The 22,380-nt window shown below is 35.3% G+C and overlaps 2 protein-coding genes across 3 annotated transcripts in view; both read right to left on the bottom strand.

Moving 5' to 3' along the window:
- Positions 1-1,959: 1,959 nt before the first annotated feature.
- On the bottom strand, positions 1,960-12,146 carry LOC123524723 (excitatory amino acid transporter 3-like). 2 transcript variants are annotated; one of them, XM_045303147.2, is made up of 8 exons: positions 11,481-12,143; positions 9,000-9,042; positions 8,489-8,627; positions 8,139-8,322; positions 5,995-6,228; positions 3,651-3,845; positions 3,375-3,509; positions 1,960-3,019 (listed from the first exon to the last, which is right to left on the bottom strand). In XM_045303147.2, exons 1-8 carry the CDS (start codon positions 11,960-11,962, stop codon positions 2,725-2,727), a joined length of 1,707 nt encoding a protein of 568 aa, XP_045159082.2. In that variant the 5' UTR covers positions 11,963-12,143; the 3' UTR covers positions 1,960-2,724. The 2 variants fall into 2 exon arrangements, with proteins under 2 accessions (XP_045159082.2, XP_045159084.2); XM_045303149.2 differs by lacking the exon at positions 3,375-3,509 and having other exon boundaries at positions 11,481-12,146.
- Positions 12,147-17,249: 5,103 nt separating this feature from the next.
- Positions 17,250-22,380, bottom strand: part of LOC123525747 (nucleolar protein 4-like) — a 57,947-nt gene continuing 52,816 nt past the window's right edge. Inside the window, exons 7-12 of the mRNA XM_053539712.1 lie at positions 21,008-21,204; positions 20,373-20,510; positions 19,796-19,996; positions 19,351-19,467; positions 18,590-18,995; positions 17,250-18,372 (exon numbers count right to left, since the gene is read on the bottom strand). Of these exons, the coding sequence (XP_053395687.1) occupies positions 18,212-18,372; positions 18,590-18,995; positions 19,351-19,467; positions 19,796-19,996; positions 20,373-20,510; positions 21,008-21,204 (1,220 nt within the window). The 3' untranslated portion in view covers positions 17,250-18,211. The remainder of the gene's footprint in view (positions 18,373-18,589; positions 18,996-19,350; positions 19,468-19,795; positions 19,997-20,372; positions 20,511-21,007; positions 21,205-22,380) is intronic.

Below are 22,380 nucleotides of genomic sequence, written 5' to 3'. Positions count from 1 at the left end.
ATGATGATTTAGTTAAACATTCAGTTCATTTTCTTTCATTTCTTTTCATCATGAAGTTTTTCTTTTTATAGCTGACCCTTATACAGGCGCGGAAACCTGCTGTGTTAACTGCAGTTTTATCATATTGTCATGTTGACAGCTACTATACTTAACACTTTGCTATTAATCAGAAACATATTACACGCTTATATATAATAAGCAAAACAGCCAACATGCTATATGATATTTTACTTTAAAATCAAAATTACTGTAATATTAAAATCTATTTTAAATAAAAAGATATCAAATTAAAAGATATATCATGTCAGGCCGTTGTTCACATTTAAACTTAGAATAGTTTTGACAATTATTTGTTCGACTGTAAACATGATAATTACAATTAAAAGTAGTGCTAAATTTATGTATTAGTCCATTATATCATATAGCAATCTGGTAATACATATAATAATAGTAAAATTAATACAGTCGTATGTTGATATAGCGTGATTTATTCTGTTATGCACTGATCCGATTCTGATAAATACTAATAGAAGCGAAAACCCTGTAAAAACAGTTTAGAATTCTGATTTTATTTAATTTCTATACTGAATCTGCACGTTATACTATTTTTATTTCGCACGCACTAATTTCACTTTACAAAAATGCAATCGATATATTCTGTCAGTCACAGTAAAGCGTGGATGTACAATTTACAAAACTATAAACTGTAATTTTGGATATTTCAAATCTGTTATATTCTAAGATCGAATATTTCAATGACACGTGGTTGAGACAATTTACATTTTTTGACTGTAACAATGACACATGATTGACTTTTACCGAAATACACAGTAATTTTTTACACCATTTTCTTTTTTTTACATAAAATAAACGATATGTAACGCAAAATGGGATAAAGGCAATATTTTATCTTTTATTTTTAAAACAATCAGCCAAAAAACTTAACCTTTACAATGGTATTCCAGCTATAATAGTTCTAATATCTTTGCCTCTAGACAGAGAATCTTATCAGCTAACCGAACATAACTCGGACATTTTGGGCAGAGTGGCTAAAGTGCAATTTTAGCCGTTTTTAAATGCAAATGGAAGCAAGATGCTATTGAATTACTTTGAATATTTTTATATCATCACTTTCTTTGTTTGTTATACTTTCACGTCATAACAGTGATAAAATTTGTTCCAGAAGAGAAACAGTATTAAATGTCCTTTAAAGTAAGCGAAAAACGTGTTTTGCTTGCATTTTATATAGGTTATATAGGGAAATACTATGGTTGGTTTCAAATGAAATTGGAAGCAGGAAGAAATAGTGTTACATTAATAAAAAATACACCAGTGGAAAGATAAGAAAATGAATTTTATGGTAGGAACAGTGATAAATTTAAATATCAGAACAGGAAATAAGAATGGTCGAAACAAAATTTAATCCTTCTATATTTCAATGTAAATCTCAGGTCTGTCTGATATCGGAAAGTCTCTGCGGCGTCTGTTCTCGCACCCCGCTGCGGATGGCTTGATAAGACGCCTAAGAAGAAAAAAGTTGGGTATGGTACACTTTTATATCACGTATATTACTACGTTACAAAAACAGAAAATCTTTATCATTACATTGAGATTCAAATAAAATGGCTAAACTATTGACAGGGGACTGATTGTTTTTCTTTTCACGAAACTTGATTTATAACATAGAAGTGCATACACACTACCGTTTACTTATTTCAAATTTCAATTTTACTTATTTCCGTTTACTTCAAATATCCAATATCCAGTTTGGTAGAAACTTCCAAGTAACTAAGTACAAAATGTTAAAAATTAAGTCACCTGTAATGTTTAATGTAAACCTTTAAAGTAAAAATTCAGACTGTTTTTCAAAGGGATTGAAAATGTCATACGCTGTTTTCATAAATGTGCTAACTTAGCATTATACGTTAATCAGGGTAGGGATATAATGTAAAAAATAAATCTTTGGCATTTTATTTTATTTTAAAGGTCTTTTTAGTTAAAGATTATCACATATTATTTTGCTATCACATGTCACATTATTTTGATTTTAATATGAAAAAAATCATGCACATTTTCATTAAGACACGGCAATATTGACGCCAAATCGCCATACTATTTAGCGCCATACTGGCGCCGAGAAAGAGTCCTACCACATTTGATCTGCTACATAGAAATCATATAAAAGAACGGAGCTAGATATTTATATGCACTCCTAAATTATTTCGGAGACGCGCTTCCTCCCGTATTCAACCTACTTAGTTTGCCCTATAATGCCCCATTTTCATCTACTTTTTAACATAAAAGACACATCATAGGATCGAAATAATATATATATCAGACACTTTATATTGATTATACACCGCGTGTAATAGTTATCAACCTCTTCGTATTATTCCGATTTATTAAGACATAGTTATGCTACATATTATCTCTTAACTGTTAACTAAATCTGATCCCATAGTTTTTTCCTGAACCTTGGAGCGTCGCGTCAAACGATGAACAAAATGCTGTTGATTTCGAAATATACATACATGCAACTGTTTATGAGCAAAAGGATGCACAAGTGTTTATGCAGGTAAAGATCTATGAACTGAGTTTCTGCAGATATGTCTGTGCGTGAATAATTCTCCGCTTGTGGAGAGATAGTGTCTGTGTAAGTGGAGATGCAGATACGTATTCAGTTGCATGAAAATGAACCTTGAGTCAATTGTATACCGGCAGATTTCAAGTGTCAGTTTCTTTTTCAATAAAACCATCATTACTTATCCCGGAGTAACTTTTAAATCGTGTGTTTTCATTAAGCAATGCGTCCCTTTGACTACTGGTATTGTTACTGCGTTCTGAAGTACGTGTGTCTTGAGGACTTGATTCGGTATTCATACCCGACAGCCCGTCTGTAGCTGCCAGCACTACACTATGGTTCTCGTCTAACTTTGCTAGCTCGTCACGTGATAGATGATGGACAATACCCGCACCAAACGCGTCACCCAGAACATTTATAGCCGTCCTGAACCGGTCTCTGAAAAACATACATTAATTTCAAAAGTATTCGGTATAATTGATTGAATTAGAAATCCTTTTTCGATTTAGAAAACTATAGCACTGTCTCTTATGAAATGCTTAAATTAAATGTTGAATACATCTGACAATTATGTAATAGTAGTCTAAATTATTATTGTAAGAATAGAATAAGCTGAAAGATCTGAAATAATGCCCATGTTCCTCCGAATAAGTATACCCAAGAATATAATACTGAGTTTGGGGATCAGTCTGAAAAACAACATCTATCCGTTGACAAATGGCAAGCATTCATTCTTTGACTGGTCTCCAAATTCAGTTTTACATCCTTGGACCCTAGTTGGTAAGTGACTTACAACAACCAGTCTACGGCAAGAATAAGAGCCACGTCTTCGGTAGGGAACCCGACAGCTGATAGTACAATTACCATGGTAACCAAACCAGCTTGAGGAACGCCCGCTGCACCTATAGCTGCTGCTGTAGCTGTGACACTGCAACAGGTAATGCATTTTTTTGTCAAAGTCATTGCAGGGAAATATTTTCAATGTAACTATTTCAGGTGACGACAAGTCTCCAAATTCGTTGTGCCGAACTGGAATTAAATCGAAAAACTAAAAAGGAACAATATTCACCTAATAGTGATGATACGCCCTATATCCATGTCAAAACCTCTCATTTGCCCAATGAAAAGAACAGCAACTGCTTCGTAAAGTGCAGTACCATCCATATTAATTGTCGCCCCTACTGGGATAACAAACTTGATGATTCTGTTATCCACCCCATTTCTGTCTTCCAAACATCGCATAGTTACTGGCATCGTGGCTGAACTGTAAAGAAGTGACAAAATATTCGGTGAATTTGTGTCATTCATTACCGCTGTGTTACAAACTCGAAAGTATGCATGTATCATATATAACAACAATATATGCAACAAACGACCAGTTAAAGAGAGTACATGAGGAATTTTGGGACATGAAACGAGATATTTCTGATGTTAAACATGAATGCACAGAAAAAATTAGAAGGAAAAATAATACAAGACAGTACCAAAAAAAATTAAATATAACATGGACGATTACGCATTTAAGAGAAGAGAAAGTCGATGTAGAGGTTTAGAGGGAGAGCTTGAAAAAATGGCATAATTAGGGGGGGGGGGGGGGGGGAATACGATGTGAAAGGTTTTGACAAACGTAGAAACGGAATAATGCTTTAAATGCCAAATATTTTCAGTTATGGTCAGACACAACAGTTTATCAGGTATACAGTAATTACATACTGTATGTAATAATCTGTAAATTTTATACATGTATATTCCTTTAATGCCGTTTATATTCTACATAATTATGACCTATGAACTGGAAAACTAGAAGAAAATATCTATCCAAATAAATGTTTAACATGTATATATGATTAACAATCATAATATCATAATATCTATCTTGATTGTACTTGTCTAGTATTGCAATGGACTAGGGACCATATCAAATAAAATATCTACATTTATTTTTATCTTATCACACTGCACAAAATTCTATAATCTACTGCCTGTTTATTGTTTAACAGATAAATAATCGCTCAATTTCATATATCAATAAGTTACCGAACAGGTCGTTCGAGTTTTCCAGCCAACGTTGGTGTAATTTCATAACCGAGCTAATTCTCTCATTGATATTTAACAAATATGAGCAGTGAAATCGAACCGGTAGCCTATAAAAAAAATACACAAGTAATAAAACTAGATGCCCACGGGCAACACATCGAGTCCGCCAGCTGTCAAAAGGACTAGGAGTTGCACATGACACCCTGTCTCATTGAGGCAAACATTTATGCCAAATAAAAATGATTGCAAAAAGTTACAATATAAATTATTTATAGTAACAACAAAGGGAAGTAAATCTTTAAAAAAATCTAAGTCCGCACAAAAATCCTTACCAGTAGAGATAGGTCAAAATACACCTCAAAATTGGATGTAACTTGCATATTGTACTACAGAAAAGTGATCTTGATTTTTCCCTAAGACTAGTAATAAAAAAGTTACAATATAAGCTATTTATATAACAACAAAGGGAAGCAATTCTAGGTTCTTGCACATGACACTCCGTCTCATGATGGTGAACAATTGTTCCAAGATACATCAAAATCCATCCATGCATGAAAAAGAAATGCTCCGGACAAAGTAATTCTTGTATCTGACCTTTGACCTCTAAGTGTGACCTTGACCTTAGACCTAGGGTCCTGGTTTTTGCGCATGACACTCCATCACATGGTTGTGAATATTTGTGCCAAGTTACATCAAAATCCCTCCATGCATGAAGAAGAAATACTCCGGACAAAGTCATTATTGAATTTAACCTTTGACCTCCAAGTGTGACCTTGACCTTTGAGATAGGAACCTGTGGTTTGCGCATGACACTCCGTCTTACTGAGGTTAACATTCAGGCCTAATATAAACGAGATTGCTCCATGCATGTCAAAGTTATGGTCCGGACAAACAAATCCGTACGGACGGACGGACGGACGTTCTAACGAAACGGTCTTTATGTGACTCCCCCATTGTTCTCTCTATTGTTCTAACAGTCACATAAAAAGAAAAATAGTCACATAAACATAACGGAATGAATGACATCAAAGAGAAAGTACCGTTATGCAGTCACTTAACCATCATTTCGCGGGCACGGACGCACGCACGCACATACACCGAACAGCCATTTGGACAACTATGTCTTCGCTTCTGCAAGCAGGCTCGACAAAAAAACAATATAGGCACGCCATTTTATCATATGCCGATTGACATAAATTTATTCTGTGTGCAACTAAGATAGAAACGTGACGGTATTTAATTTTAAAACATTCACAAATGTATATAGATACATACATATACAGCAGTAATGTTATTTTCCCGACGTTTTTATTGAAGCTGTGTTGGTGACTGAAAGGTGAGATATATATTCAAATAGCAAACATGTAACATCTTACCTAGACGCTGTAGCGAGGGCAGTCACCACAGCTTCCAGAACTCCATACAAGTATGAGAATGGATTCTTTCTTACTATCACAAAGTAAATGAGAGGTAGTGTGAGAAACCCGTGCAGAACTAGTCCAGTCATCACAGTAAGGAAGTAAAACAGAAGTTGTTCAAATGTTTTGCCCAGGTCGTCCATTTCGACAACTTTGGCTGCGATTAAGCACATGATTCCGATTGGTGAATACCTTCAAAAAAGTTGAATATTTGAGCCGTGCCACAAGAAAACCAACATAGTGGGTTTGCGACCAGCATGGATCAAGACCAGCCTGCGCATCCGCGCAGTCTGGTCAGGATCCATGCTGTTCGCTATTAGTTTCTCTAATTCCAATAGGCTTTGAAAGCGAACAGCATGGATCCTGTTCCGCTTAGGCTGGTCTGGATCCATGCTGGTCGCAAAACCACTATGTTGGTTTTCTCATGGTGCGGCTCATTTTTTTTATATAAGTGTTACAGAGGATTTTACATTCATGAGTGTCTTTTCATAATGAAAATTTATCAAAGAGTGGAATAAAGTCATAAACTGCGAGGCTCTTCCAAGCATTTTATCAATTTTATTCAAGAGTTTAATAAATTCAATGTGGAAAGTGACCATTGTAGATCTAATATTCTTTTATATGCGCGTTCTGTGGCAAAGTGTAAACGTCATTTGGCCCCAAAACGGATAATTTAAAACGAAATGACGTCAACGTAAAAAAAAAAACTCAGACATTCCCGCGCATTTCGTGGAAAATTAATGACGTTGAGAGACATTGTATCCGTTTATCAGTTTTTACGCGTTTTATGCTAGAATAGCGTTAGCGCATGTTCATTTCGTGTTATAACATTTGCAGAATCCTAACTTCCGTTCTAAAACGTGCTTGACTACCTAAAATTTTGTCTATTCCGTTCAATATCAAATATTTCAAATATTTAGTAATGTGCATTTTTTTTAATTAAATCACTGCAAGTAATTAGAAATAATGAACAATGCGAAAACTTTTTTGTTTATAATTCAGTAGGTTTAGGAACACTTATCAACTTGTGCAAACAAAACTGTATTTGAACTTGGGAGTTCAAACCTTGAACTAGAAACCTTTGAAAGTTAAAAAAGCTTGCGTTAGTTTTAAAACAATACTACTGCTGTACATGGAAATTTTAGCCATAAGTATTGCATCTTCCACCTACCACATTAATTGATGCGTCTACACTCTACCACAATGATTAATACGCCAACCCTCTACCACAATAAATGATGTGTCTACACTCTACCACAATGATTAATGCGCTAACCCTCTACCACACTAACTGATGCGTCTACACTCTACCACAATGATTAATGCACTAACCCTCTACCACAATAAATGATGGTTCTACACTCTACCACAATGATTAATGCGCTAACCCTCTACCACACTAACTGATGCGTCTACACTCTACCGCAATGATTAATGCGCTAACCCTCTACCACACTAACTGATGCGTCTACACTCTACCACAATGATTAATGCACTAACCCTCTACCACACTAACTGATGCGTCTTCACTCTACCACAATGATTAATGCACTAACCCTCTACCACACTAACTGATGCGTCTACACTCTACCACAATGATTAATGCACTAACCCTCTACCACAATAATTAATGTGTCTACACTCTACCACAACGATTAATGCGTCTACCCTCTACCTCAATAATTAATTCTTTACCTTATGCCACAATTATGAATGTGTTTGTACGCTGTACCACAACAATCAATGTGTCTACCTTCTACTAAAATGATTAATGCGTTTACGCTGTACCACCACAATCAATGCGTCTACCCTTTACCACAAGAATAGATGCGTCTACACTCTACCAAAATGACTACTGCATCTACCCTCTACCACAATTATTAATGCGTCTATACTCTACCAAAATGACTAATGCGTCTACACTCTACCACAATAATTATTGCGTCTACCTTCTACGAAAATAATTAATGCGGTCTACCCTATGTCACAATAATAAATACACTTACGTTGTACGACAACAATCAACGAGTCTAACCCATGCCCCAATATCTAATCCGTTTTCCCTCTACCACAAAATGTTCTATCTAAAACCCCGCACTTACCATATAACAAGTTTTACAAGTTGCATAGTTGCTTCACAGATACAGTCAAACAGATCAATCAAAGGTTTCCCCCGAGGTCCCATCCTGCCAAGGATCACACCCAGGAATACTGAGAATACAACCATTCCTAGCACATTTAGTCCATCTTGTTTAACCAAAACTGGCTCGTACACTTTTTCTGGTTCTGAAAAAGAGAATTGATAATTTACATTTCATTTTCAAAACTACATTTGGATCTAGCTGAAGGGAAGCTCATTTCTATACGGGTTGGACTCTGACTTTGAAATACAGTCCTATCCTATCAGTATAACATTTGCTAATCATTTGTGGCTTTTGATGAATATACACACCTTGCCGGACGCCATTTTCTGGAAGTTTTGGTCCTGTTGTGTTAACATCGTTAGTCGTTACCATGGGAACAGTGGTCAAGTCGGTACCCTCTACTGTTTTCTCATTACTGCCATTTATCAGGACCTGTTCTGTCAGTGTCTGTGTAAGGATAAAACTTAAACATTCAGTGATGGGAACTTCCATAACAGCATTATATCTACAATTTATAACCAATTCCATTCCGAGTAATTTTATAATGAGATATTGACTTACTATGAACATCTGTTACTAAAATTGACTATTACTGATAAAGTCAAGGTACCAAATACTTAATCATATTTCTAACTTCTATTTCTATAATCCTACACATATTTCTAATGTTAGAATAGCCGCATTGCATATCAAAAATTAATTTCTAGTTGCTTATCTTCGATTCGGGAAGCAAAATTAGTTCTATCAGATATATTTAAATCAAATGTTACTCTAACCACCTTTCAGTGTAAGCTTCCTCATAAAAGAGGTCACAATTACCTTTTTGAAGCACATTTCTACAATGTTGTCTGGGAAGCACTGTCTGAAACATGAAGAAAAATTAATAGTAAGAGCATGAAAACGTAAAAACCTCAGAAAATTTAATCGAGACTTTACACCACTGGTTGCTCTAGAAGTAAAAGAGCAATAAAACACATTTATACCTTGTCGCAGCGATTTGCTGAATGATACACCAGTCTGTACCCATTCATCTTCCACCTTAAGGTAATGGCCATGTTGAACACATACACAGCTAGGGTAACAACAAGACAATAGTCATGTTCAACACATAGAAAGACAAGGCAATAGATATGTTGAACACATTGAAGACGTAGCGAGCTAGGGTAACTAAAAGACATTGGTATGTTTAAGATGTAGCGAGCCAGAGTTACTACAAGACAATGGATATGTTGAACACATACCGAACAAAGGTTACGGCATGGCACTGAATATGTCGAACAATAGCGAGCCAAGCTTACTACCAGTGGCAGACAGTGGAAATTTTGAATACATTGCAAGCCAATGTAACCATATGAAAATGAACATGTTGAACACATGACAAGCCATGGAAAAACATGACAACCAACATATGAAACACAGGACAAGCCAGATTAACAACAAAGCAGTTGATATGTCGAACACTTTTTTAGCTATGATGACAACAACACAGTATATGTACATGTATTCTGAACAGAGAGCAAGCCGATGTAACAGCATGACAATCAACATGTTGAATACGAAACAGCCATGGCAGTTGTACCAACAAGACAGTGGACACGTTGAACACATGAGAGGTCGGGATAACAACAAGACATTTGACATAATGAACAAATAGCAAGCCAAAATAACAACATGACAGTGAACATGTCGAACTCATAGCCAGCAATGGTAACAAAAATAAATAATTGCTATATGAACACATAGCGAGCACGGGTAAAAACTTGTTAAACACATAACAATCCAAGGTTACAACATAACAATAAATATGTTGAATACACGACAAGCCAGGGTAACAAAAAGACATTGGGCATTTTTGAACACATAGAAAGCCAATCTAAAAACATGACAATGAAAATGATGAACACAGGTCAGTCCATGGTAACAACAAAACAGTGGGCATGTTGAACACATTGTTAGTTGGGTAATACAAGACAGCTGACATATTAATCACATAGCAAGCATGTGTTTCAACATGACAATGTTGAGCACACGACATTCCATGGTAACAACAAGATAGTAGACAGGTTGAACACATGACAAGTCTATGTAACAACAAGACTGTTTATATCCTAAAGCATGCCGTGGTAAGAACAAGACAATGGACATGCTGAACACAAAACAAGGTAATGTAACAACATGTGAATATTTATGTTGAACACAGGATAAACCAGGATATCAAAATGACAGTGGACATGTCGCGCACACAGCAAGCCAGGGTAACATCAAGACAAACGACATGTTGAACACATGTCAGTGCAACTTATTCTAAGATGTGTTATCCTCTGGTAACCTTAATCATTCCACCCATCTTTTTTAGTTTGGCACAAAACTATTAACTTCCGTATTGTAAATATTTGTAAAGGAACATGCAACAGCAGAATACTGATGATAATATTTATATAATTATACTGTAGGCACCTTAGTGACCCATGATGAACTGTGTTTATTTTCTTAATAAAAAGTTTACTATTTTCAAAACCGATTAAAATAATTCTTCCATGCAAAGAAAATCTTAACGTCAGTGACCACAAGTCTTTTATCATTACGGTTAATGACACTTCATGCAAAAGTTCAACCATCGATTTCAAACCTATAAACTTCTTAAACAGTTCAAGTTTACAAATACTGCACGTCATGGGCCTTTTTTAATTCATATACAAGTTTTTCTATATACTAGTGATGATCATTTGTTGTTCTTTTGTTTCCTCTTGTCTTCACGCAAACATAAAATGGAAGAAAAAAAATAGCTGACAAAACTACCGGTACCGGATCCTCTTTATTGAGCGTGTGTGTTCGGGTTTGACGTCTTTTTCAAAACTTTTTCAGTCATATAAACGACGGTGTCTACTTGTAGCACCAATGCCCAACTTTTATAGTGCTGCCTCACTGGAATATCACGCCGTAGACACGTGGCAAGATACCCAGTCACATTATACTAACACCGGGCTGACCAGTCCTAGCACTATCCTCTTAAAGCTACTAGTACCATTTTTAACGTCTTTGGTATCGACGCGGCCGAGGATCGAACCCACGACCTCCCGCACTCGTAGCAGACGCTCTACCACTAGGCTACCGAGGCGGTAATTCTTTATTAAAGTCCCAAAGTAATAAATAAACTGCCCAAAATAAACAATTATCTGACTATTACAGTCAAGTCCTGTTCAATATCCAATAATTGTTTATGTCATTATTAACATCAAAACTTTTACAACAAACTGTATCAAAGACATATGTTAAAATATTGAAGGACAGTCAACATACCTGATTAGATCGAGGAATGTGTCAGCAGTGTTCACGACACGGTCCTTATCTTCATTTAAAAGTTCGTCCGGATCTCCTCCCCTGGTCCCTGGCTGTATTGTAACTGATACTACTATACCCAACACTACTGCCGCAAGTGTAGTTGTCAAATAATATATGACGGCGCGTAGACCCATCTTACCAGAAGCACGTGTATCTAGCGAGGACAGACCGGAAATGAGACTTGAAATTATGAGAGGCACAATCAGAAATGACAGCATGTTCATTAGTAAATCTCCTGGAAATCGTAGATAAATGATGCCCCTGGTTGTCAGCGGAGGATGAACAGTACGGAGAGCAGCGCCAAGTCCAATGCCCAGAACCAGGGACAATAACAAGAAGAATATCAAAAGATTGTTGAGAAGAAATGTCCGAACCTTAGACGCCACAGACTTCCGTTTGTCCGAATTTCCGTTTATATCATCCATGTTCATGTCAGCCATGTTTGTTATGTCCTTCCGTTGTGTGCGTTGTTTATTTAATTGTATAAATATAACGTATAATAATCTACATGTATAATATAGTACATGCGAATATCAAATACACTCGGCGTTTACTCTGCATCTGTTCACAAAATAAAGAGATATAAATAAAGCTCGATACGACACCCGTTATCTACTCACTCCGGCTGCATTTATATTCGAATTGTAAATGAATACAATGTACATCAATACATCTAGTATATTTAGAATTATAGTTACCAAACAGATTGTTTTTCATTTTTCTAACTATTTATATGTACAAACATTTGGTATACGAATCATTGACCTGATTACAATACAGATCCAAACCAACAGCAGAGCGGTCAGTGGCATATTACCTAATCTAATCCTCACATGTTTTTAGCAATTAGATCTAACTATCGAGTATAAGCGCTTTTGTCAAATTTCTTCCTAACTCTGAAAAAGCAAAAACTAAGCGATTTAAGACTACTGTCATGAGTTTTTATTACCAACTATATTTTCTTAAAAGATGTTTTGAAAATTCACTAAAATAATATTCAAATTTTAAAGCTTTACATAAGTTTCTGTCACATGCGAGTGAGTTCTTGTAGAGGACAGTCAATGATTAACTTTTCATAATCATTTTATTAAACGAGTTGATAAAAATAGTAAAATGAGCATTTTATCAGTTTTATTCGGCGAGTTCAATAAATTCAATGCAGAAAGACATAAATGTAATATTCTTTTATCACGGGTCAGTTTTTCCTACTGAAACATCAGTGAGTTTTCTTTCTTAACCTATTATAGCAAAGTCAATACGACATGCTTGCAAGGTCTGAATAGAGTTTTACTAAAAATATAGCTAGGCATATATGAGCGCCGCTGCTAAGTCAACTTGAGGGCTCCACGACCAGCAACGATCCAGATCACTGCACATCCATTACTGTTTATTTATCAATTAAAGTACCTGTATGCAACTAATAAGCGAACAGTATGGATCCAGATCAGGTTGCACGGATATGCAGGCTGATCTTGATCCATTCTGGCCGCAAAGCCCGAACGTTGGTTTTCGCTCAGCGACGCTCAGTTATGATGTGTCTCAGTTGTGCATTGTGGAACATAAAGATGTATAAAAAAAAAAGTAAAGTTATTGTGAAAAGTTTGGTTATGGAAGATATCCTAAACAAATATTTTAGTGACAATTGTCTTCACCCCATGGTCTATTTCAGAAGATAGACACGTGAAGAACAATAGTCTGTTACGTCATAAAGTGGCACTAAAGCATTGTGGAACTGAATACCAAAAGTCGGCCGAGATGAGGTACTGAGTACCAAACTTCAACCGAACTGTGGTAGTCACCATCAAAATACGTTGGACACAACGCGTTCTGGAACTGCACAGCCAATATAAAAGAATTGTACATTTCAACATCCTCCTTTTGACCTTCTTTATGTCTCTGACGCAGGAAAAGATATTTTATTTTAGACATATCTCATTTTTTAGATTTGTCTCATTTTAGACATATCTCAATTTAGACATATCTCATTTTTAGACATATCACATTTTAGACATATCTCATTTCAGACATATATCTTATCACGACAAACTACGAATTGTTCATATAAAACACTTTATTTCATTTAATCGTATATATCCAGAAAAATATTGATCATAATTTTCATATTCCCACTTCTAGAAAATAAAGCATAAAACCTCATATACATAAAATTATCTTGAAACAAAACATTCTGTAGACACCTTAAAGTGTAATCTTTGAAATCATGTGATGTTATACCAAATGTTGCATGTAATACCATGAATGATTCAATTTAAGAATAGAATTTGTAATATGCTATTGAGTCTTACTTCAAAGTAAAACTCTCGATTCAAAATAAACTGTGTCATAGCATCTGGTAGTCTGGCTACCGACTAGATAATCTTTTTTATTTGTTTTTAATAATTTCTCTTATATATTCTGACCAATCTTTCTTGGCTCTGACTATCTAGTGTTTTGAAAAGAAAAGGGGCATAATAAAACAAAATTTGAACAGCCTCAGGAGTTATCTCCTGTGAACAAAACACGGGGTCTGAACAAAGACTAAGCATCTGGCTACCATGTTGTTTTTGTAACACTTTAAAGTAAACTTTAAAGAGCTAACATGATTGTAGAAAAGTATTTTTTACGTTCTTGTTTATGTTGCCGAAAGAAGAAACATAATGACAAAAATAGTCTAAAGTTATGTTTAGACCTAGCAATAACATAAATATTTAGCAAACAGTGATAAAAAAAACAGGAAATATATTTCATACTTTGTTTGCACATAACTGTCAACTTGAGGTACCTAGTATATATGTATATTGAGGCACCTATATAACGTATCCGTACACTGTAAATATTCAGTGTACTATTGCACTTTTGCAAAAAAAAAGGACGTATCCATTTTACATAATATACCAAAGAAGCGTAATGACATTAAAATAATTATATTACATAATGTAATAACGTATCAAAGTACCATGTTTCCAGAAGAAACTATAGGGTCAATGACTTAACTGCCCACTGACATAAAATGAAATCTGATCGAAATTCTATATAAATCCATGTTGTTTTGCAATATCTAGTTCATACTTAACTCGGTTTGTATATTTTGTTCTATATCTGTAACACCTTAACTATCTTCTCCGTGACTAGAAATAAATGTTTTAAATTAGCACAATATAAATTAAATACGGCAACAACATGTATAAATAATTAATCTAGAATTATAATTTATGTACAACTGATGTAACCTGAGCAAAGAGGCTTCATGAGACAGTTATATGAAAATGAAAACAAAAATGAAAAAATAACAAGAAATCTCCGTAATCGGTTTGAGTTGCGCGCCTAAGTCAAGGGAGGTAGAAAATCATGTGCGTTTAACGTAGATGACCCGTAAAAATAGGTTTGAACAATTGTTTAAATCTTGACAAAATTATACAAGCCTGTCGTACCTCATTCTCATCCATCAGAGATTTGTCAAAATTCCGAGTAAAAGAACTTGGAAACCATGGTAATGGTCGCACTTGTAATTGGTAAATCGGGGGAAAATGACAACGTTCGGGAATGTTGTAAATGAGGACAAAACACGTATAGGCTAAAGATGTATCCATAATTATTATATATTGTGGAGCAAAGTTTATGCCTAAAAATAATTCGACCGGTCACCAAATTCATGAAAAGCAAATTTATTACATAAAGGCAGTTCATCAGGGTTTTTGTTGTTGTTGTTGTTGTTGTTGTTGTTTTGTAAAGAAACGGACTTGTTTGACACTTTAACATCTTATCAGTTTTATTTATTTGTTTTTACTAGTTAGATTTTCGCTGGATGTATTTTCAAAATTTGATTTTCCTATTTTGGTTGCCCAATCAACGTGGAGTTATTTCAGCATAAGCATAAATTTGATAACCATACTTTGCCTAAGGAATTATATAAATAAAAAAAACCTATTGTATTATATTTGTTCAAGATTTGCATTAACAACTACATATCATTGAGCGGAATTCATATTAGTTTTAAGTAGCTTGTTTTCCAATCCATTCGATTAATATTGTCTTTGTTTGTTTGTACTATTTTGATTGATGTATGTTTTATCAAACTTTGTTCATTTAAATGTACTACTCGTGTTTGTAAATATAATTGTGGAAATAGATACAGTTTAAACCAACTCCATATTTTGTCATTTTAAGATTGACAAATTATAATTACCTCCCTTCGCCCATCTTAGACGCACAACCATGACAAACGGTGAAATGAATGAATTCAGAAGCTGCATGAAAATTTAAAAATCGGAAAAATGTGTGTGTAAACTCTGTGTGATTGGTATTTTTGTTCCTAAAATAAAGCTCTGGCAGAACACATGAAAAGTGAAAAATGTCATAAAATCTTGTTTAAATGTTACTGATCGTCATTTTAATATATGTAACGAAATGAATAATTAAAATGCATGTGCATACTCCCTTGTTACCAGTCATAAATACATACAAAATTTTAATTATGTTGTGTACATTAACATTTTTTTATCCCGACAACTTAAAAAATATCCTATCTATCAGTATTCAGATATCGTTTTTCTTCTGTATGGTATAATGTAGATAGAACACAATGAAGGCAAGCATGTGTAACAATACAAATAACTTATGTATGCATTGGCATGCATTTACAATAAAATATCATTTCATGAACAAATATATAATAATATATACATGTAAAAATAAAATTATCAACATTTTATATCATGATTACCATATAGAATCGATGCAAAGGTATCTTGTTTTAAACGAGGAACATCATATTACATATTATACAAGCACTGTTTTACATATATCAAGGATCTCAAAGTGTTCCTCTTGTCAAACATTACGCCGACAGTCATTTACTCCATTTCTCTTCTAAGTATTATAGAGGTTCACTCACAATCAATAGGTGGGCTCGATTGTATACCCGGATTTCCCCCGGTACACCAATGTGGCCCATTCTACACTCGTATCAGTCGGGTTTTTTGTGCGCACACCTGCTAGACATGCCGAACAGCCCGACACTAACATTACGGCGCATTTCAGTGTACCAGTAGCCCGATGTGGTATGAATCGAAACCGCCTACAACGTCTGAACATAGTATTCAAGGAACAGATAGGATACAAGGTTTATTTCTCAATACTTTAAAAGTAGATTTTTCATATACTATTCCTATATATTCCATTTCACATTAGTTAAGTAAATTACCTATAAATCTAACAGTAACAAATTAATATTTAATCTTCACAATAAAAAAAAATGTTATAATGGAAATAGCACAACCCTTTGTTTCATTGGAATGGTATGAAAAAATATTTCTACATCTATAGTTTAACATTGAAGTTAAAATGAGCTGACATAATTGTAAAGATCACAGATATATCTGGGATTTGTTTTTTTTTAATTATGCATGGGTAGACCAAGACACCAATCTCATACACATCACCTCCCGCAAGTTCTAAGTCTAGGACCACCATATTTTTGCCTCTTTTGAATTATAACAAAGAGGGCGTTTTTATTAATATTTTAGATTAGTTACTGAAGTCATTTTTGTGCCGCACTAAAAGAAGGAATGAAAACTTTCAGGCCACAAATTCGTCACCAATCCCCCTAAATTTGTTTATCCAAGCACATGTTTCGACTGCTCTTTTAAGGTATAGGTTCATTTTACACCAATCGAAACTGCTAATGCCCCCCCACCCCCCTCCTCCCCAACCCCACCACATCCCCGCTCAATATTACTGACAATATCTTTCAAAATTACAATAGTATATTTATCAGTTGTCTTACACATTAAAACAACTTTGTTGTAATTTCAACAAAATCGAAAAGAGCAAAGACATCTTTTTCCATTGTACGACCTCTATCCATAAATACACATGAAAGCAGAGTTTTTATAAAATGAATAGCTATCATTTCTTTTCATTGATATATGTTCAACTAACTAACTAATTTGAATTTAAAATTTCTCCCCGGGGTATGTTAAGATAAAGAAGCCATTTTGTTTTTGTAATGATGTTCATTCCTTATAACAAAATTGGTTCGTTTGTAAAGTCCAATTATGTGTACTTTTGTGACTTTTAAAAATGTTTCGAGACAGTAAAATAAATAAAATGATATCATAACATAATTCGATTTTGTTGAAAGTTTAGTGTATAATTGACAATACAATTTTCTAAATAAGTGAGGTATTTCAAAAATGTACTAACAGTAATTCGAAAATTATTGTTATAAGATATCGAGGGGGGACGGGGCTTTAGACGATTCGTTAAGTGTAACTGAATACATTTTATTTTACTGCTTTTCTTTACAAGCTGTCAGTGTGTTATGAAACTCGAATAGACTTCAGTATATTTCTTGTACAATCACAATGTGGTTGTACCATAAACAGCATGAGAGCATATCAAAAATAAGGTTTTGTAGATTCTTGCCACTTACTCGTCTGCCATTCTGCTGTTCTTCATAAAATTCAAAAAGAGGGTTCGACTAGATAATTATCTGTAAATATTGCACATTAATGGGTAAAGTTTCGACAACAATAGAAGCCATTTCTGCAGCACAATACGTTCTTAGACTAACAGAGAAGCAGCCTAATTTTAATGCAGTCATATCATAAACTTTACAGAAACCAGTCACACAATAACTCAAGCACCTGACCAACATGCATTTTCATTACTTCTGGTGCGTTTCTGGACTAGTTCTGCTGCAGCAGAAGCTGTTCAAGTTCGTCTGCTGATCTGTACAGAAAGGCTGCAGATTCTCTGTAACCGGAAATAAGTTGTTTTATTGTTGAAACTTCGCTCGAACTTAGCTGATTTTTGGACGAGGATTTTTTCATGCTAAGATCTGTTGGACCTGAGAAAGAAAAACAAGAGGCTTTCATTCCAATTCTCTGAAAAGAATATTGCGAAATAAAGCTTAAAAATACACTAGTGGTCTAAATAAAATTATTTAGCTCTACATAGAAACAGGTCTCAAAAAGTAAATCGTATTGTCTCCCTTTAAACGGTCACAATTTTTATATACAATTATCATCAATATGACTAAATGTTTTGCAATCACGTACGCTCACCGTTTTGTAGACTGGCAGGTTGAATTGGACTATGGAGCACCGTCGGATGGTGATGAGCCGGATGTTGATAACCCGGGAAACCAGGACGGAATAATCCATTTCCGTTTGTGAAAAATGGCGGGAATTCTGGGGGTGGCCTAAACGCTGTTGGCGGAGGAGGATGGCGGATGAAGTCTGCTGTAGATACAGTCACAGGAGTGTGACGATCGACGTGACTCAGTGTGGGTGTGGTCGAAGTAAGCATCGACTGGCTAGTTTCCCGTGCTTGATCTTTGCCGCTGTCTTTTGTTTCTGAGCGTGTGGGCGGGGGAGGAGACGGCTGCGCTGAGTTTGTTTTCTGTGGTGTAGAAAGTGTGGCCTGTGAGACAACTGTTGGAGGGTGATGGGTGATAGGCATTGCGCTGGCCTGTAAAATAGGTAGGTTTAGTACGAATTAACTGTCTGTTAAATTGCAATTTATCACTGGTTCACAAAGACTTTAGGTAAAACAACATTATCTTTGTTGACAATTTAAAATTTTATAATATATAAATGAGAAAAGCACTCAAAAATATAAAAACAGTTTAAAGACAAGTCTAGACTATTAGATTCACAAATTAAATAAGTTTCAACTGTCAGGCCATACTAAAATTTTTGCAGAGCTATCTACCTTCCAGACACTATAAACTCTAGCCAGATAATTACATTGTTAAAATCAGAGAGACGAGCCATTTGCGGCCAACAGTTTTACAGTGTTTGACTGATATTGAATGAAAACTCACAGGTAGAGGTTCCAGTCCCATCCTCATTCTCTTTGCATTGATACTCTCGTTCTCACACGCCTGAGCGAGGTAGCTCTCCGCCGCCGCCGACGTCAAGTGAGGTGGCGTCGGCCGAAGCTGAAACGCAAACAAAAATAACTCAGCTGAATGAATTAAGTAACCCTTATCATGCTGAACACGATTGATTCTGCCTTTGCGACCAGTGCATCCCTGCGCTGTTCGCCATTCAGTCAGTACTTTTTGGTATGCACCCCTTTAAATAGTTACTGATGGTACTGTCCAAATTGAAAGATGGACAAGTTCATTACAGAGACTTGGCAGGGTAAGGGTTAAGCATATCACTATCTAACTGTCCTATCAAATGAATCGTTTTGAAGAAGATTTAATCTGAACGGTAAATATACTTGACGGTCACAATATATTCAAATTCTAAGAACATACTTACTGGTTCCCAACCATTTTCCTTTGACCTTCTCATCCGGCGGCAAGATTTAAGATATGTTCGAATTCTTTTTCGGGCTCTTTCGTGAAATTCCGGAAACTGCCGATCACACGCATCTAGTATAGCCTGCACTTTGTCTTTTGGCTGTTTTGATATGGGAACCATTCTGTCAAGATTCTCATCAACAAACAGACGACAAAACATCTGGAATTGAAAATTGTAAATTAACGCAATACTGCAGTTGTTTAAAGTGACGCAATTACAAAAAAATATACACTTCACTATTACGTCGGCTATTTTTTGTTTTCATTATGCAGGAAAGTGATTAACATCGATTTGTTCGGGGAACAAAAGCGAAAATATTCATGCATTGAAAGTTTATAACTTTGTTAATATTCAAATGTATGAATTAATCGACAGAAAGTGTATACATTATTGAATGCCAATTAACACCTGTTTGGCGTCATACCAAAGAAACAATTCTACTTAAAACGTTCATGCGTCTTTTATCCCTGTTTCTTGAGAGAAAATTTAAAAAAAGCTGAATGATATATCTTTGTCCTTAAATTGGGGCACTTACATTAAATGACTTAAGTCTTTCAGGATCAATGTTGGAGCCCAACGGAACTTTATCATCATCATCGTCATCATTATCATCATCGTCATCTTTTGCAACTGAGTCATCCAGGGTACCCGACTCACTGGCCTTGGAGGAAGTCTGAAACAAGATGTTAAGAAGCATTAGAATTTGCAGCCTCTTTTTGAAAATCAGATTTCTGTCTTTATCAATGCTGGAAGACCTGACGTTAAAGCCGCTTATTTCACCCTTCTGCTTCCGGCTATTGTGTTAAAACTTCACAGAAATATTTCAGCTTGTAACATTCATACCGGTATTTTTTCAGGTTGAATCAATGGCGTATCAATAAGCGAAAATGCTGAATAAAGGACAGTAAATTTTCATCTATAAACAGAAACGTTAAAGACAGAAAAATATAGAATAAAGAAGAGCCATCCGGGGTCATCTAAAAGGAGACTGTGCCCAGTTCACGTGTGATAAACATCTTCTCCGAAGATAACAAATCTACCCCATGTTTTATTTGGGATCTCGAGCATCAGCTCGTAAGAAGTTCCAGATAGGAGAAATAGGATTGTACATTGGCAATATGCTTACAAGCGTTATTACTTTCTATAACAAAACAATGGGGGATCGTTTACCTCTAAACTGTCATCGTCACTGTACTTCCGTTTTCTTTCTATATGACCTTTGCTTTCTTCACGTGATACAGGCGACAGGGAGGTGGGTGTGCTACTCATGTTTAGTGGGAAAAAGTCATCTCCTGGTGGAACGGGTGTAGTTGACTTGGAGGCAGGACTGGATGTACCATTTTCCTTCACTGGTGTTGTTTCTGTAGCTTGAAGGAAAAAGAAAACATGTTGTAAATGCAACTATTTGATTTGTTCTTTATGTTTAAAATGTACACGCAAAAGGTGAAACTAAATTTAATCTTTAACAAACTTGTTCTCTATCGCTCTCAGACTGATTACTCTGGCAGAACTGAATATTTGTCAAATGAAATCACTAATTTGACCAAATGTATCAAAACCTGTCACTCTTGCACTACATTTCATTTGAACTTGGTACTTCCTTTTAGGACAGTACGTGTCTATTTTAACAAGGCCAGCCTAATCATGACTAAGTGGGAGACATGTTACAGCATTACACAAAGGAGGAGCTATGTTTCCCTAAACCTTTCAGCACCTTTGACAAAACTGTTGAAACACAAATCATAATGGCTAGAAGGCGATAGCGGAGACTGCACCCACCGCCTGTTCTGCTTAACTGAATTTGAACATCAGATAGAAATCTACAACTACTATTACTAAATGTTTCCTTTAATGCTTAAATCAAGAGTTTCCAAGACCTACAAGAACATTAAATAAATAAACAATCTTTAACGATCTTGATATCAAATTTCACAAAGTCATTATAACTGATTCTCAAAAGGTCTTCGCATTCATGTCAGTGGCACTAATTACACTAGTTGTCGGAAAAATCTTTGAATATTTTTTCCAACAACCGACAATCAAGTACACCCCCCTTTTACTTTGACAATCAAGCAAGCGCTCTTCCGACATCCAGGTGCGCGATGAACAATAAAAAAGCAATCAATAAGAAACCAACTTTCCACAAAATTGTCTCCAGATTGTTGCTTGATAAAAGCCAGAATTGGCTGACAGATAAAAGATTTTACTCCCCAGACTAGGCGATATATCGATCTGCCATAAAACGCATTATTTTACCTTTAACTGCTTTACACCTTGATGTAACGACCTTACAGGAAAGAGAAGATACATAAAACATAATTATACATATATATCATAACGCGCACATGTATTTTTAATATTCTGTATTGAATTCGGAAGCGCAGACAAAACGTTATTATTGGAGGGTACTTGAAAAATGATTTCCCTTTTGATTATTTCAAAGAAGCAGACGAAGTTGGTCACAAACAAATTAGCGACTCTCAAAATCTTAGTCACCCCGCAGCTAAGTGAAAAACAATTGAAACGTCTTTATAGTACACTTT

The sequence above is a fragment of the Mercenaria mercenaria genome, chromosome 3 (genome assembly GCF_021730395.1).
Source record: "Mercenaria mercenaria strain notata chromosome 3, MADL_Memer_1, whole genome shotgun sequence".
Taxonomy (NCBI): domain Eukaryota; kingdom Metazoa; phylum Mollusca; class Bivalvia; order Venerida; family Veneridae; genus Mercenaria; species Mercenaria mercenaria.
The sequence above is the reverse complement of the archived record's forward strand: the minus strand, read 5'-3'. Positions and strand labels throughout refer to the sequence as shown.

Excerpts from the sequence above, each read along its gene's own strand:
- LOC123524723 (XM_045303147.2), bottom strand. The coding sequence starts at position 11,962 with ATGGCTGACATGAACATGGATGATATAAACGGAAATTCGGACAAACGG. Across the intron at positions 8,323-8,488 it reads AGAAAATGGCGTCCGGCAAG|AACCAGAAAAAGTGTACGAG; the intron begins GTGTGTATATTC and ends TCTCTTTTTCAG. Across the intron at positions 3,510-3,650 it reads GGGCGTATCATCACTATTAG|TGTCACAGCTACAGCAGCAG; the intron begins GTGAATATTGTT and ends TACCTGTTGCAG.